Here is an 18,096-nt window from a genome sequence, read left to right on the forward strand (position 1 = left end):
CAGGTACTGTGCTAGACACTACAGAAATAATATTAGGCAAAAGGAGATCCTCATGTCCTCATGACTGGATAATTATCAAAACTGCTCTTGCTATGTTGCCCTACCCCTTTCCCACAGCCACTCCTCTATTCCAACAAATTTGTTAATTAAAATTTTTAATTTCAAGGCTATTAAATTGAACGTCAAAGTACTGAAAAGTCAAAATATTGGAATTAAAAACTGCAACAGTGCTTACTTACCAGAAAGGCATTGGATAGGCAAAACGTTCTCTCAGGTCAACATTCATGAAAGGAACATATTCTATACCATTTATTTTTGATGTTGTCCTATCAAACACGAGAAAAAAACCCCTAAATGTTCAAGTTTACCTTAATTGCCAATCTTATTTCAACTCTTTAAAATTCAAATGACAAGGTATGATACTATATTAAAATTAAACTGACAACTTCATGTTGTTGATATATCTTTGGACAATATTTTCATAACACAATTGAATATCAGAAAATAATTCAAATCAGTAAGAATATTCTTTTAAGGCTAATACCCACAAGAAGACAAGACTATTCAAGAGGTAATGAAAGTGTCCTTGACACCAAGACACAAAACCAATTCTATCCTAAGCCTAAAGGGAGGAATAAATTGCTTAAGTTATTTTGGAATAAAAAAACATGACATTTACAATTCTGAAATATATGCTCTTCACATTTTCTGATTAGGAGGATATGAAATGGGTAGCGGAAGAAGGAAGTGTCATAGATATCAGCTATGGTCTACTGACAAATTAAAGAAATAAGGTTTGTAGTAGCTTTGCATTCTCCTTGTTTTGTGTATATTCTTGTTTATCTATATTAACTATTTCCTTTTTGTATTTATTTCTCTCCCTTATTCTATTTACAAGAAGTTGCAGAGAGTAACTTCAGAATTTAGTCTTTAGGTAACAATAGTCAGGAAATCTGAGGACTACTTAATATAGCCAGGAATAGATGAAATGGTTGTTGAGACTATGTACAGCCTTATTTTGGAAAGATGATGAAAACTTTTCACTCGCATGAAGGCTAGCTGCATTTTGTTAGGTGGAATACAGAGTTGTTTTGGTGTAGTACGGAATTTCAAACGTGAAGGTGGCATATGGAAAAGTGTTGGACTGTTATTAATTTAGTTTTTAGCTTCAAAACTATGCTTCTTTGTCCTGCACTGTTGTATTGGTGCACAGGCAATTTTTCGTAGACAAAGGGACAGATTAGCAGGAGTACAATTAAAATCTTCAGCAGGAAAGGAAAGAAGAATGCTCTCAGATGGCTGCTACCTAGGCAGAAGCCCTTTCAGCTCAATGTTAGAAAATAAAAAGATGAACACCTACGTGACTTACACAGCCCTAAGCAGACTGAACTTTCTGCAGTGCTCACTTTAAAAAAGTCACCCTGGCTCAGAGACTTACCCTATCTACACTGGTTCAGAGAGCAATCAAGAATTTCCACATTATTGTGTTTTACATTTCATTTTTTTTTGTACTGCTCCTTGTGGAGCAGGGCTACCCCATAGGCAGTGTGCCCAGAGTAGCCGTGTTTTACATTTTTAATATCCTCTGAGACTGCTTTCAGACACACTAAGCTGGCTGCCTAGATGAGGGGTTGGCAAATGTTTTCTGTAAAGAGCCATATGGTACATAGTTTAGGCTTTGCAATGAGGTTTCTGTCATATATTCTTTTTTTCTTTTTGGTGCATGTAAAACCTTTTAAAGCAAAACTTTATATACACACACACAAACACACACATATATATGCATTTTTTTTTCTTTGAGACAGGATCGCCCTCTGTTGCCCAGGCTGGAGCGCAGTGGCGTGATCTCAGCTTTGCAATCTCCACCCCCTGGGCTCAAGTGACCCTCGCAAGTAGCTGGGATTACAGGCGCACACCATCATACCCAGCTATTTTTTGTATTTTTAGTAGAGATGGGGTTTTGGCATGTTGCCCAGGCTGGTCTCGAACTCCTGAGCTCAAGTGATCTGCTCCCTCTGCCTCCCAAAATGCTGGGATTGCAGGAGTGAGCTGCCAGCACACCACCTAGACTCCTATTTCAAAGTAACATCTTTCCCCCATTAGGACTCTGGTTACAAAGTTCCTTAGATTAAGAGTGGTCTGCTATAGCACATTTTGCTCCTTAACCTCTAGTGGCTCAATTTCACAGAATGCTAGGATTTTCAGCAAAGTGTATTATGTTTAGCAAAAACGTTAATATGAAAATATATTGGAACTAAAGTTGGGCACATGGCTCACGCCTGTAATCCCAGCACTTTGGGAGGCTGAGGGAGGCGAATCACCTGAGGTCAGGAGTTCGACAGCAGCCTGGCCAACATGATAAAACCCTGTCTCTACAAAAAAAAAAAAAAAAAAATTAGTCAGGTGTGGTGGCACACACCTGTAGTCCCAGCTACTTGGGAGGCTGAGGCAGGAGAATTGCTTGAGCCCAGGAGGCAGAGGTTGCAGTGCGCCGAGATCACACCACCGCACTCCAGCCTGAACAACAGAGTGAGACTCCGTCTCAAAAAATACAAATGAAAATAAAATATATCAGAACTAAAATTTTAACTATTTCAAGTTGTGACTACATGATGGTATAATTACATAATAATAGCACAATACACTATAGGAAAAATCTGAATACAATTCAGCAAACCTAATGAAAATAAAATTCTGCAGACGTTAATAAAATTCTTCATTACAAATAATTGTAAACTTATTTACCTGAGTACTTCTATTTCTTCTGCTGTGTATCTCTGTCCTTGTGCATCACATGACTGTGGACTTATGAATGACTGAGGTCTTTCGAGGAAGGGATTAGCTCCCAGGGGAAAATGTGCTCTCACTGGAGGTGGCTTTGGCTTAACATTTGTTGACCTGATTTTGCAAACTGGCTTGGTCAAAGGCTCACTCAGTGCTTCTGCTCTATAACAGAGAGGAACAAACAACTGTTCTAGCTTTTCTACTCACATTTAAGCTTTTCAGGACACAACATTTACTTGAAGAACCAGTCAAGCATCCCTAACGTAAAATTAGTACATAAAATTCTTACATACTAATCAACATTTCACCACTTTAGCTACTTCCAAAGAGAAGCATTTTTTACAAACAATATTCTACTGACAACATTAATTGAGCAGTTATTATATAATCAGACACTATACAAGGTAAGGTAAGTGGTATAAAAGAATGTATAAAACAATCCCTACCCTTAAGGTACTCATAGTTTTGTAGAGAAAGACAGACAATTGCATCAAAAATAAAAGATGTGAGGATGAAAGTATTACATGCAAATCAAAGTACAACAGAAGTTATTCACTTAATGAACTGCCAAGTGGGGAGGAGTTGGAGAAGGGTTCTCTGAAGCGATGCGTGAGCTGCAGAGTTGTTCACCTGGGCAGTGAGGAAGCATTCTAAGTAGACAGAAGAACATGTACAAATGTGCAGAAGTATGAAACAGCATAATGAGTTAAGGTAATTTCTTTTTTAAATTTTTTTTTTTTGAGATGGAGTCTCACCCTGTTGCCCAGGCTGGAGTGTAGTGGCACCATCTTGGCTCACTGCAACCTCTGCCTCCCAAGTCAAGTGATTCTCCTGCCTCAGCCTTCTGAGTAGCTGGGATTATAGGTGCCCACCACCACACCTGGCTAATTTTTGTGTTTTTAGTAGAGACACGGTTTTGCCATGTTGGCCAGGCTGGTCTCGAACACCTGACCTCAGGTGATTTGCCCACCTTGGCCTCCCAAAGTGCTGGGATTACACGCGTAAGCCACCGTGCCCAGCCAGGTAATTTCAAAAGAATGAATGTTGCCCCTGTGAGAAGTGCAAATGAGAGGCAGCAGGAGATGAGACTAGAGAGGAAACCAGGGGCTAGATCACAGACAGCCTTACATGATATGCAACAGAATTTTGACTTTGTTCTGTCAAAGAACAAGCTAAAAAATAGAAGTTCTTAACCTGAGGTGCATATATGAGCTTCAGGATTCTTGAGAACACTCTGAAATTATATGCGAAAAAATTTCATATGCATTTTCCTAGAAAGTGGATCCGTAAGTTTCAAAAGATCCTCATAGGAGCCCATGGCTATCTCACCCACCCTTTGCTTAGGGTGCACTCGAGAATATTGGATGGGTTAGCCACACAGGTAATAAAGTCACTTATGATTCTGACAGATGAAAGAAGTCAAGATAGAGAAGACAATTGTGTGTCAAGTGCTCATATCTTCATGAATCTGAGGAAACAAACTCAAGGTTAGTAGATGATAATGAAAAGGAGGGATGACTATTTTACTTCAGTTAAAAAAAGAAGGGCTTGGGGTGGTACAGTTATCTATCAGGTCAGAGCCTCAAAAGGAGACAATTCATGCTACAGGTATAAAAGCAATTTCCACCCTTTTATTTTTTGTGTGTCTACAACACTTTTTCAAGATATATAATTTGCTTACGCAAACTCATTCATTTTTTAGCAAATATCTACTGAGCACATATTACATATCAGGCACTCTGCTAGGTACTTGGTTACAACAGACACCTGTTTAAAACAGACAAAAATCTCTGCCCTCATAGAGCTTAACAATTGGGGGATGAAGGCTGGAGGTGACACACACATTAACAACAAACATAATAAGCTAGTAAATCTCACAGACCTTAGAAAATAAGAGCTATGGGAAAAATACTACAATAGTCAGGTTGCAACTGCTGGGGGAGATTCAATTTTAAACAATGGTTAGGGCAGGCTTCATTGAAAAGTTGACCTCTCAGCTAAGAGGTGAAAAAAACTACACACATTGTATAACCTGACGTATGTACATGGCTGAAAGCAAGTTCATGCTCATGTTTTCTATTTTTAGCAGACATGGAAGGCTCTCTGGAAGTTCTCTTTGAAAGTCTGATATTACATAACAGAAAGGAGGTCCTCCATTTCAAATATCACAGTTTTTTCTGTTCTAAACTAAAACTAAAAACATTTATTGATTTATTTCTTGAGTTTAAAGCAGGGAACTAGAGAGAGGAGGTAAATTCACTAAGAAGTAGAAAGTAGATTTGTTTCAGATGACAGTTAAAAGATGGAGGTTTGTTACTGCAACCTTTACAATACATTTAGATAAATCTGTTTAAATAATACTAAGTGCCATCCATGGATTAGAACTTGAGTGATCAAACCCACCTGTCTAGTGCCTGTCGAGCCAACTGTTTCAGTTTATTTTGCAGGGCTTTATCAGCAGTTTCATAAGACTTAAGAGAAAGAGACAGACATTTTAAAGCATATTTTTCAATTTGCTTGATCTGTATTTCTAAGCAAAAAATTTACAAGGCATATTACACTTGTTGAAATTGAGAATAAACAAAGATGACATTAATTTTCATCCTTAAAGGTATCATTTAAAAATGTGTTGAAAATCTGTCACTGAGGTGAACTTTAAAACCACTTAATGTGGACAAGTGCTAACTGGACCAGAACTGTTTGACCATAGTGCTGTGGAAGGCTGAGTGGCAGGAACCTCGGAAGACTAGCACTTATTTACAGTCTCAAGGCACCTACAGAAATCAGGCCAGATGGTTTCTCTGAGCAAAAGACTCTGCCAAAAAGCCAGTCCTCTGAAAGACACTGGGGACACCAGTCTCAACTACTTTACCTCCTCCTCCTGTCAAATACACTGCTCTTTTATGCACTAGATGTCCCTTGAAGCTAAGAGTCCCAACCAAGGCTCAGCAGGGAGCAGTAAAAACCACTCAGCATACAGATTTTACACTGCAAATAAATAAGGCTCATCCAAACCACTAGCTTATTTTTTAAAAAGTGCATCAAACTGAAAAAAGGGGAAGTTTATTCTAAATTAATAGATTTGTGACAGTGAACTCTTTCTGTAAGTTTATCTTAGTTGTTAGAATAGAAAGGTTAAAAATAGTTCTTGTAATTTAAGACTCAATACTGTCAAAATTTTAATAAGATGTAAAAACCCATTATTAACTTTCTACTCATCATCTTTTATTGAGTAGTTTAGTTACATTTATAATAAAATTTTTTTTATTCTGTTAAAATTGTTTTATTCAAGGTGTTATGTAAAATTCACTAGCAAGAGAAGAAATGTCTTCACATAACTCATCAAATGTAATCTATAGCTATACATACTGTTTTCAGACAGAGATCCACAGCTTCTGTGTACAATTCTATAGCATCTTCAACATTCTCTTTTTCATCTTCATCAAAAGCTTGTGTAACAAGGAAATGAGCACGCTCTAAGTCCAACTGATGCTTTGACTTCAAAGGATCAGCACTCTTTGACTGAACTAGAATAGAAAAAAAGCATACACAGAAGGATTATTATCTAAACACAGCCAGAAAACACACTATTTTCACTATTTAAGATATTATTTACAAAACTCTGTAATTCTTCATTTAAAAAACTTAGCAAGGTTAAAATAAAATCCTTAAAAAAGGACAAATTTCCTCCTTTTTTTTTTTTTTTTTTTTTGAGACAGGATCTTGCTCTGTTGCCCAGGCTAGAGTGTGGTGGCACAATTCACAGCTTACTGCAGCCTCTACCTCCTCGGGCTCAAGAGATTCTCCCACTTCAGCCTCCTGAGTAGCTGGGACTACAGGTGCATACCACCATGCCTGGCTAATTTTTCTTTTCTTTTTTTTTTTTGTAGAGATGGAGTTTTGCCATGTTGCCCAGGTTGGTCTTGAACTCCTAAGTTCAAACAATCTGCCAATTTCGGCCTCCCAAAGTCATGGGATTACAGGTGTGAGACACCATGCCCAGCCTTCCTCCCTTCTCTTTTTAATCTCAAGGTCTAAGAAAAAAACTCTGCAATTATTTATCACACAATAGACATCAGAGACAAAGAATATTAAAAAATACACTACTTATTTAAAAAATTATTTGCTTGAATTTCTCTCTCCCACTGGCACTCTCTTCACTTAAAAATTAAAACGTAAGAGTTCTCCTCATATGCTCCTCTACCTCAAAAGACAAAACAAAAATTTGGAAATTGCTAAATAGTAAGAAATCTATTTTAAGGCAATTAAAACATTTTTTCTGTACAGACAAAACTGTGTAATATACTAGGCTCTGATGATAAAGTTCCTGGTTTTTCTATTTACCCTGAGCCTAGAATAAGTTATATATTTTCACTTCTCTTTGCAATAATATTTTCATTTGTTTTTAATTAAAAAAAATCGTATCTATAAGAAACATGAATCCAGAATATATAAAGATCTCTTACAACTCAACAATAAAGACAACCCAGTTAAAAAATGGGCAAAGGATCTGAATAGACATTTCTCCAAAGACGGCATTCAAAAGGTCAAACGGCACATAAGAAATTGCTGAACGTTAGTCATCAAAAAATGCAAAACACAACTACACTGAGATGACATCTTATGCCCAATAGGATGGCTAAAATAAAAAAAGACAATAACAAGTGTTAATGAGAATGTGAAGGACTTGGAACCCAGATACACCACCGGTGGAACTGTAAAATGGTGTAGCTAATTGTAAAATAGTGTAGCCATTCTGAAAAACAATTTGGCAGTTCTTAAAAAAGTTAAACATGGAGGTACATCCTATGACACAGCAGTTCCACTTCCGGGTGGAATTCCAAAAATAACTGAGAAAACATGTCTATGCAAAAATCTGTACATGAATTTTTTTTTTTTTTTTTTTTTTTAGGCAGAATCTCACTCTGTCACCCAGGCTAGAGTGCAGTGGAGCCATCTCGGCTCTACTTCCTGGGTTTTCAAGCAATTCTTGTGCCTCAGCCTCCCAAGTAGTTGGGACTACATGTGTGCACCACCACGCCCGGCTAATTTTTGTATTTTTAGTAGATACGGGGTTTCACCCTGTTGGTCAGGCTAGTCTCAAACTGCTGGCCTCAACTGATCTGTCTGCCTCGGCCTCCCAAAGTGCTGGGATTACAGGCATGAGCCACTGCATGCACATGAATGTTCTTAACTGCATTATTTACAATAGCCAAAAGGTGTTAACAACCCAAATGTCTCCAAGAACTAATGAATGGATAAAAAAATGCAGCACATCAATACAATGAAATATTTCTCAGCCATAAAAAGCAACGAAGTACTGATACAACCTACGACATGGATAAATCCTGCAAACATCAAACTCAGTGAAAGAAGCCAGATGGCAAAAGGGCCATACATTGGATGATTCCATTTGTATGAAATATCCAGAAGAGGCAAATCCATAGAAACAGCAAGATTAGTGGTGGCAAGGGGGAGGGAGGAATGGGGATTGACTGCTAACGGTTAAGAGGTTTCTCTCGGGGCGATGAAAACATTCTAAAATTAGATAGCGGGGATGACTGCACAACTCTGGGAATAGGCTAAAAACACCTGAATTATATACTTTAAGCGGGTGAATTTTATGGTATGGAAATTATATCTTGCTAAACTTGCTATTTAAGAAAAGTCTGAGATTTTGTTAGTTCTTTAAAGGTACATGATTTTTTTTTTTTTTTTTAAAAGATACATGGTCTCACTAGGTGGCCCAGGCTGGTCTTAAACTCTTAAACTCCTGGGCTCAAGTGACCCTTCTGCCTTAGCCTCCCAAGTAGCTGGAACTACAGGCACTCACCACTGTGCCCAGTTTGTGCTGATGTTTTCAAAACTTTAGCCTTCTTAAATGCCTCTCTGAAGTATATACTAATTCCATTCATGAAAAAGATACCAAAGCTCAAAAATGTTGAAATATCTATCCCAGTGTTTCTCAGCCTGGCATTATTGACATTTTGGGCTGGATAATTCTTTGTTGTGGAGACTTTTTAGCAACATCCCCGGCCTCTACCCGACTAAATCCCAGAAGCATATTCCTTGCCACCCAGCAGCGTGAAAACCAAAAACTTCTCCAGAAATTGCCAAATGTCCCCTGGGGGGCAAATCGCTTCCTACTGAGAAGCACTGATCTGGTCTAAGATTTCACAGCTACAAGTGAAAGGGTAAAGACTCAACATGGATCTTTTAATTCCAACTCTTGAACTCTGTACTACGATGGTTAATTTTACTTTTTATTTTTCGAGACAGGGTCTTACTCTGTCATCCAGGCTGAGGGCAGGGGTGCAATCATGGGTCAGTGCAGCCTTGACCTCCTGGGCTCAAGCAGTCTTCCTGCCTCAGCCTCCGAGGAGCTGGGACTACAGGCACACACCACCATGCCCAGCTAATTTTTGATTTTTTGTAGGGATGAGGTCTATGTTGTCTAGGCTGATCTTGAACTCCTAGATTCAAGTGATTCTCCTGCCTCAGCTTCCCAAAGTGTTGGGATTACAGGCATAAGCCACTGTGCCGGCCTACACTGGTTAATTTTAAATTATGTTTAAAATTACGGGGAAATTACCTTTCCCCACCCCAAAATCAACTCTCTCTCAGGAGTCTCTTAACTGTCAGCAGACTACCTTGTTTTAAAACTTAGGGCTCCTAACAGGATTTTTATTTGAAAAAGGACTTTTCTGCTTAAAATAATAATTAAATAAGAAAATCCTTTAATTGTCTAGAGATTATACTCCATTTCTTCAACAAAAGCAGAAAGAAGTTAGTAAAACAAGCTATGTTATGTTTTAAAAGTCCTTTTTAAGGCCAGGCACGGTGGCTCACACCAGTAATCCCAGCACTTTGGGAGGCTAAGACGGGTGGCTCATGAGGTCAGATCAAGACCATCCTGGCTAACATGGTGAAACCCTATCTCCACTAAAAATACAAAAAATTAGCTGGGTGTGGTGGCAGGCACCTGAAGTCCCAGCTACTGGGGAGGCTGAGGCAGGAGAATGGCATGAACCCTGGAGGCAGAACTTGGCAGTGAGCTGAGATCACGCCACTGCACTCCAGCCTGGGTGACAGAGCGACACTCCATCTCAAAAAAAAAAAAAAAAAAAAAATCCTTTTTGAATTTTATTTCACTGGCAAGTCTTTATTCTTCAAAAGATTGGGGTGTCTCATTTGATGTCTGAATATCACATATATATCAATGTTTAGAATTTATTTCCCAAAAATCACATGTAAGTTTTTAGGCTTAGCTGTATTTAATACAAAGTAAGAATAACTTTTAAAATTCCTTAGAAAAAAATGATTCATATTTATTTTTTCCAATTGTCACAAGGATTTCAACGGTTTAAAGAGCAATCTTACTGGAATCAAGAGCCTATGGCATAAATGCGCTTGACTGTGTGTACATACGGAAGAGAAAGATGGAAATACACCTTTGGCTGCCAGAGATTCTACTCCTGGAATAATATCACCATACGATCTCCCCTTTCTAGAGCATTCTGCTTTAACATTTAGTTTAGCATGCTTCAGAAAGGGGTTTCCATGATAGTGCAATGCTGATACTGTTCTCTCTCCACACCTGATGAAGTAGGGCATGGACTGTCACTCATCTATTACCCTGTACTTACCATATAGCCAAAACATGTATTCAATACATAGTTGTTGAAATGAAGAAAACTATCTATGAAAAAACAGGGAGATCATGGAAGTAAACATGAAAGACTACCTTCCCTACTTCAAAGATAATTTTATTTGAAAACACTGGTTTTGAAACAAAGTTCCTAATTATTGGGCAGTTAAATTTAAGAACTTCATTTACTTGGCTGGGAAAAGAAAGTTCCTTTGAATTTTGTATGGTATTTTGAATACATGAATCAACACTTTGTTTCAAGTGAGGTTCCAATAACACAGGCAGTACACTTTTCAATACATGCAATTTCCGGGCACTGTATTAAAGTAAACTGCCTTGTTTTTAAGGGAACTGTCGTAACAAGGAATCCAATGATTAAATCTACTTTATCCCAATGATGTTGTTGTAATTGCTCATATCTACTCAGAATGAGAGGTAAAAAGTAGCACAAAGTCCATGAGAATAAATATTCTTCTGCTTGTGGCTTTATCATGCAGCAACAGAAAAAGAGGGTTAAAAAGAGCCCCTAGAGAAATCAATGTATTTGTAAATACAATGTCAACATCAGTTACCTCTAACAAAACTGTGGCCATTAAGACTATGTATACTTCTATTATTGTACCTGTTGTGCCGTTTACAAAAACAAATACAAGTAGTTCCAAGTCTCTGCTTACATGTGACTTTTCCAAAATATGCTTTAAAAGAGTTTAGCAAAGGTTTGAAAGTAGAAGACACCGACAGAGAAGACACTGTGAACCTCCTGCTGAAGTCTGCAAACACTGAAGAGGAACAGTCACTTAATTTTATAAAGAAGAGACAGGAGACAGATATTTTAAAAGCAGACTTTAACTGAATTCTAATCCTAACTTTGCCAATGATAAATTGTTTGAACATAGATAATTCACCATCTCTGCACTCTGGGAAATTAGGAAACTGGACTATATTATCTATAAGGTTCCTCTTCAAAGATCTATGACTTATTTCTAAATGATTTTTAAAGAGGTGATTACCAAAAGTGGAGTAAGCAGCAACAGAGTGAGCATCAAGATTCAAAGATAAAAATGAAGAGAAACAAACATAGGGGGAAAGACATGATGGGAGAAAAGAAAAAGAAAGAGTGACAATTTTAGTCCTTTACTAACCTGCAGAGTGTAGAGCTTGAACTCTTTCCAGATACTCAGTTATTTTTTCTTGAATATTTTCTAGGCTTGATCCTGCCATCTCAGCATAAATTAAGGCTTGTGCAGCTTCCTAAAAATGAAAGAATTCAAAGGAATGCAATAGATGTATTACAACTTGAATTTTCTTTACCACATTCTCATTCAATATTGGTTTCCATGAATGACAAAACAAGAAAGTCTTTAAAATATTAACAGTAATTTTTTTCATAAAATAGTTATACAATCTTCCAATGTTTTCTTCAGTATTCAATGTTCTCGATTTTCTTTCTCTTTTCTTTTTTGAGATAGAGTTTCACTCTGTCACCCAGGCTGGAGTGCAGTGGCGCAATCAGCTCACTGCAACCTCCACCTCCCAGGTTGAAGTGATTCTTGTGCCTCAGCCTCCCGAGTAGCTGGGACTATAGGTGTACACCACCACATCTGGCTAATTTTTGTATTTTTAGTAGAGATTGGGTTCTGCCATGTTGACCAGGCTGGTCTTGAACTCCTGGCCTTAAGTGATCTGCCCAACTCGGCCTCCCAAAGTGCTGGGATTACAGGCACAAGCCACCACACCTGGTCCAAATGATACTTTTTTTTTTTTTTTTTTTTTTTTTGCTTTTTCAAAGATGGAGTCAGAATTAGGTGCTAAAAGCCACAGGACACGTCCAAACAGGAACTTGAACCCTGGACCATCACATTAAAAGTCTGATGCTCTACCGTAGGAGCTATCCAGGCTCTCTCTCAATTTTAACATGTCATTGAAAATCTATGAATTCACGCATGAGGAATTGATTATAAACACTTCTTTAGAATAGCTATAGTTTACATGTTTTGTTTTCCTTTTTCCTTATGCAATAGATTAGATTTAAAATCATACACCTTGAAAACGTGAACTGATTGCAAGTAATTCACACTAAAAAAAAATGTGAATTGAGCATTCAAAGCACTAAAACGAGTAATAACTGCTAAAACAAAATCACCAAGAAAACATTACAAGAGATTATAAAGGTTAACTATCTCACAGTAAAAGGTTAACAGTTTTCTCCACAGAAAATACTGACAAAGGATGACAGACACATTTTAAAGCAGATTTTAGTTGTGTAAATTAAACTTATTTTAATTAAGAAAATCTGGATTCTTCTTCCAGTTATTCCATAACTTCCATAGCCAGTTATGCTACGGCTAGAAGGAGGTGTTTCCATTCTCCTCATCACCATTCCAGGAAGGTTACCAATGCTATCACCTAAAAAAGCAAAGAGAAATTTCTACAAGTAACAGCACCTTCTCTGCAGTAACCCAAGCATGTACACTTCATGGGTCATCATGCCTGTTTCCAAAGATGCCATCTACTGAACATCACTTTTTGAATCCAGTTATTTGAGCAGGAGTTGTTTAACTGAACCTAACAAAATTAAGTTAAGAAAAGTGCAGTTTTCAGCCTGGGTAACATGGTGAAACCCTGTCTCTACAAAGTAGTCCCAGCCACTCAGGGGGCTGAGGCGGGAGGTGGAGGCTGCAGTGAGCTGTGATTGAGTCACTGCACTCCAGCATGGGCGACAGAATAAGACACTGTCCAAAAAAAAAAAAAAAAAAAAAAAAAGGAAGGAAGGAAGGAAGGAAGGAAAGACGGAATGAAGAAAAAAGTACAGTTTTAACCACAATGAAAATTCAGCCTAAAGGCAGTGGGGTAGAAAAGATATGACTTCCTCAGATTCCGTAACTCAGATATTTCGGAGGAGGAAAGTATAACTTTACATGTAAATATTAAATATATCTTAAATGCCATCATTATCTAAATACATTATAGCTATACTTAAATCCAATAAATGGAATGTTTTTGATACATGTAAATTATATAAGTAGATAATACACACATATTGCCCCTTCAGTTATCTTGTATGTGATTATTAATTTCCAAATAATTATTTTGCTTTAAAAAAAAAAAAAGCCTTTTTTTACTTAGGAGTCTGAGGCAGGAGAACTGCTTGAGGCCAGGAGTTTAAGACTAACTGGGCAACATAGTGAAATCCCCATCTCTGGAAAAAAAAAAAAGAGCCTGGTATGGTGGTGCACACCTGTGGTCCCAGCTCCTCAGGAGGCTAAGCATGGAGGATTGCTTTAGCCCAGGAATGGGCTAAAGTAAGCTATGATCTCACCACTGCCCGCCAGCGTGGGTGACATAATGAGACCCTGTCTCTAAAAAAAAAAAAATAAAGCCAATTTAAAAAACTGCTGGTGCCAATTTTATTTTACTCATTTCATTTACATTCAAAAGTGACAAGAAAGAAATAGCTTATAGAGAGGACTGGGCAGAAAACACTAAATACTAAACTGATGAAGCTTATATAAATAATTTCTAGAAGTACAAACACTTTTTTTGGCTTTCTCAAGGATGAAAACTTCTTCCTAAGTGACATATATGTAAGCCTACAGGAAAACAAGGGGCAGTGCACAGTAGTTTCTTTTGCTTTAATAAGATCTGTTTTTATATAGCACTATTTTAACCTGTTATTTGTCAAAGCTATTTCACAAAACACACACAATTTTTCTCTTAAACAATGCCTTGTGAAATTGTCAAAAAAGTCTAAAAGAAAGGATTCTGAAATGCACCAAAACTCTTTAAATATAAAGCAGATTATAATAGAATGAGACCTACTGTTAGATTGGAGAGTGACCAGAGTTTTAATATTTGATTGTACATTTCAAAATAGCTAAATTCAAATGTTCCTGGCATAAATATTAAAGTGATAATATTCAGTAATAATTGCTGCACAGTTCAGCTGCGAAGTAGTTAAGGTGATGGCTATCCCAAGTATGCTGATTTATCTTAAAAATTATATTAATGTATTAAATTACATGTACCCTGAAACTATGTACGTTACATATCAATAAAAAAAGAAAAAAATAGGCCAGGGGCGGTGGCTCACGCCTATAATCCCAGCACTTTGGGAGGCCGAGGCTGGCGGATCACCTGAGGTCAGGAGTTCGAGATCAGCCTGACCAACATGGAGAAACTCGGTCTCTACCAAAAACACAAAATTAGGTGGTGCATGCCTTTAATCTCAGTTACTCAGGACGCTGAGGCAGGAGAATCGCTTGAACCCGGTAGGTGGAGGTTGCAGTGAGTTGAGATGGCGCTACTGCACTCCTGCCTGAGCAACAAGAGCAAAAACTCTGTCTCAGAAAAAAGGAAAAAATAGATTATAAAATAAAAGCAACAAAATATTAATCTGAAACCATACTTTATTGACAGCACATACACTTATGAAAAAAATTACTAGTACTGTACAGTATTATCAAAGTCTGATACGCTTTCTAAAAGAAGAGGTGACAATATCATGAGGACACAGCTCCCTCCAAATCTAGCTAGAGCTGGAGGGGTATATTTGCAAATCCTCAGAATTGGAGAGAAGAGAGTGGACTGTAGAAGCTCATACCCTTTGATTTAGCAATTCTGCCCCCGGTAATTTATCCAAAAGAAAATTCAGGCAAAAATTTGCACTAGTCATAAGAATTAATTATAAGGATATGAACTACATCGTTACTTATGATGTTGAAAAACAAATGAACTGAATGCCCAAGAGTCTGTAAATTAATTATAGTAAATTGGACAGGCACGGAGGCTCACGCCTGTAATCCCAGCATTTTGGGAAACTAAGGCGGGAAGAACGCTTTACCCAGGAGTTCGAAACCAGCCTGGGCAACACAGAGAGACTCCATTTCTACAAAAAAAAAAAAAAAAAAAAAAAAAAAAAATTAGCCAGGTGTGGTTGTGTCCACCTGTAGTCCCACTAACTGGGAGACTGAGGCAGGAGGATTATTTTGAGTTTTGCAGTTTGAGGCTGCAATGAGCTATTATTACTGGGCCACTGCCCTCCAGCCTGGGTGACAGGGCAAGACCCTGTCTCTTAAAAAAAACAAAATATGGTACACCCACATAATGAACTACTGTGTAGTTATTACTAAAAACAGTATAAACCAGTTTGTAAAAAAAAAAAAAAAGTATATACACATACGCAAAAAAAAAAAAAAACCCCAAAAAAAACCACACACAAAAATATACAGTCACCCACCAAATAACATTTCAGTCAACAACAGACTTAATATATGATAGTGGTCCCATAAGATTATAACGGAGTTGAAAAATTCCTACTGCCTGGTCATGTCATAGCGGTCAAAACGTCATAGCACAACACTTTACTCAGATGTTTGTGGTGATGCTGGTATAAACAAACCTACTAGGGTGCCAGTGGTGTAAAAGTCTACCACATACAACTATGTAGAGTACATAATACTTGATAATCAACAACTATGTTACTGGTTTATGTATTTACTATGCTATACTATGTATTGTTAGTGTACTCCTATTATAAAAAAAGTTAACTATAAAACAGTCTCTGGCATGTCCTTCAGGAGATATTTCAGGAGACACTGTTATCATAGGATATGGCAGTTTCATTCCTGTTATTGTCCCTGAAGATCTCACAGTGGGACAAGATTGGAGATGGAAGACAGTAATATTGATGATCCTGACCCGGTGTATGCCTAGGCTAATGTGTACCTTAGTTTTTAACTAAAGAGTTAAAAAAAAAAAAAAAGAAACAAAAAACTTACCAAATAAAGATATATAAAAAAAGTTTCTATTGCTGTACAATAAGTTCGTTTTAAGCTATTACAAAAAAGTTAAAAAGAAAATTCAAAAGTTTATAAAGTAAAATGGTTACAGTAAGCTAAGGTTAATTTTTTTATTGAAGAAAGAAAATTTTAAAAAATTTAGCGTAGGCTAAGGGTACACTGCTTACAAAGGCTACAGTAGAGTAGAGCAGGGAATGTCCTAGGCCTTCATATTCACTCACCACTACTCACCAACTCAGAGCAACTTCCAGTCTTGCAAGCTCCTTTCGTGGGGAAGTGCCCCACAACTGGTGTAGTATTTTTTATCTTTTATGCTGCATGTTTACTGTACCTTTTCTATGTTTAGATGCACAAATACCATTGCATGTAACTGCACACACCATTGAGTACAGTAACATGCTGCGCAGGCCTGTAACCTAGGAGCAACAGGCTACGCCATACAGCCTGGGTGTGGAGTAGGCTGTACCATTCAGGATAGTGTAAGCGCATTCTATGGTGTTAGCACTGAACAAAACGGCCTAAGAACAGATTTCTCAGAAAATATCAGATCACTAAGGACGCAAGACTGTATATCAAATGATATGATAAATGGTTTTTCTTTTTAAATTTAACAAGCATGCATTATTTTGATATATATCACAGGCCATTTCCCGCTAGCTGTAAATCAAAGCCACGTGACAGAAAGAATTGGCTACTAACTACCCACATCTAACACCTGCCCCCCAAAGCGGCTCAACCGTGGGCATCTGCCAGTCAGGACTACAGCTGGAGAAGCGGTGGCTGCAAGCCGCGACCCAGTCCCCCCACTCCGCAGCCTCAGCGTGGGCCTCTGCAGTCTGGCTCGCCGCTCCCAACAAGAGGAGGGCCGGGAAGCGAATGAGGGATAAGGAAAGCCGGGACCGCTCCCTCGGCACCTGGACCCCGCCCCTCGGCCGCAGGCCCAAGCCGGACTCCGGACTGAGCAACTCCGACCAAAGCGGTGGGCCCGGCCCTACCTTGTAGTAAAACACCGCCTCGGAGTAGCGGCCTTCGTGGTCGCGCTGCACCGCTAGACGGGCGAACTGCACGGCGTCCCGCTCCAGCGCCGTGGCGTCCATGGCGCAGAGACCCCGCGCCGGGGCCGGGAACGAGGCCCTGACGCAGGACAGCTCTTCGCGGACCGCGGCGGCCCGGCGGCGGCGAGGACTCGGGAGCGCCGCGGAAGGAGCGACAAAGTTTACTTTGGGCGGTGAGGGGAGGAGAGCTCGCCTTCCCGTTGCCGGGCTGGGGCCCACCGCGACGCCGCGCCCCTCAGTGCAGACCCGGTCGCAGCCCTTCGCGGCCCTAGCGGCCCTCGCCCCGCCCACCAGCCGCCCCACGCAGGCGCAGCCTGGCCCTCGCGAGCTCCTTAGAAGCTGGGGCGGCCGAGGCCAGGCTCGCGGGACTGCGCGGGGTGTGGGCGGGGCCGGGCCCGCGCAAGAGCGGGGCCGCGGGGGCGGGGCAAAAAGGCCTGTGGCTGTGCACATGACCGTCGCGGCGCCCGGGATTGGGCGGCTGAGGGCAGGTGCCACGTCCGAGCTGCCCACACACCGCCGTCTGTGTGGCGGTGGCGGTGCAGGGAGAGGGTGTTGCCGTCGACAGTGGGCAGGAAAGGGTTACCAGCCTCACAGATCCTTTCCTCTGTTAAGTGTAAGGGATGGGCGTAAAGAGCTAAGGAAGAGTGCCTCCCACCAGCGTCTGACACATTAAAAAAATTACTGTGAGGACAGAGGTTCTTTCGAGTCACTCTTCGCTAACATTTATTTTCATTTATTTCCCACAAGCTCAATCATGACCCTATAGCCCCCCCACACTGTACACCAAGGTCATATTGATTGCATTGTTAAC

General features: G+C 39.4%; 1 protein-coding gene across 2 annotated transcripts in view; it reads right to left on the reverse strand.

Moving 5' to 3' along the window:
* LOC105490399 (calpain 7) overlaps positions 1–17,566 on the reverse strand; it is a 46,992-nt gene extending 29,426 nt beyond the window's left edge. For both annotated transcript variants that reach the window (XM_011755955.3, XM_011755954.3), the window contains exons 1-6: positions 17,226–17,566; positions 11,575–11,683; positions 6,154–6,311; positions 5,188–5,255; positions 2,746–2,946; positions 240–326 (exon numbers count right to left, since the gene is read on the reverse strand). In XM_011755955.3, coding sequence (XP_011754257.1) covers positions 240–326; positions 2,746–2,946; positions 5,188–5,255; positions 6,154–6,311; positions 11,575–11,683; positions 17,226–17,327 — 725 coding nt within the window. In that variant the 5' untranslated portion in view covers positions 17,328–17,566. The remainder of the gene's footprint in view (positions 1–239; positions 327–2,745; positions 2,947–5,187; positions 5,256–6,153; positions 6,312–11,574; positions 11,684–17,225) is intronic.
* Between the last annotated feature and the right edge of the window lie 530 nt (positions 17,567–18,096).

The sequence above is a fragment of the Macaca nemestrina genome, chromosome 2 (assembly GCF_043159975.1).
Source record: "Macaca nemestrina isolate mMacNem1 chromosome 2, mMacNem.hap1, whole genome shotgun sequence".
In the NCBI taxonomy this organism is placed as follows: domain Eukaryota; kingdom Metazoa; phylum Chordata; class Mammalia; order Primates; family Cercopithecidae; genus Macaca; species Macaca nemestrina.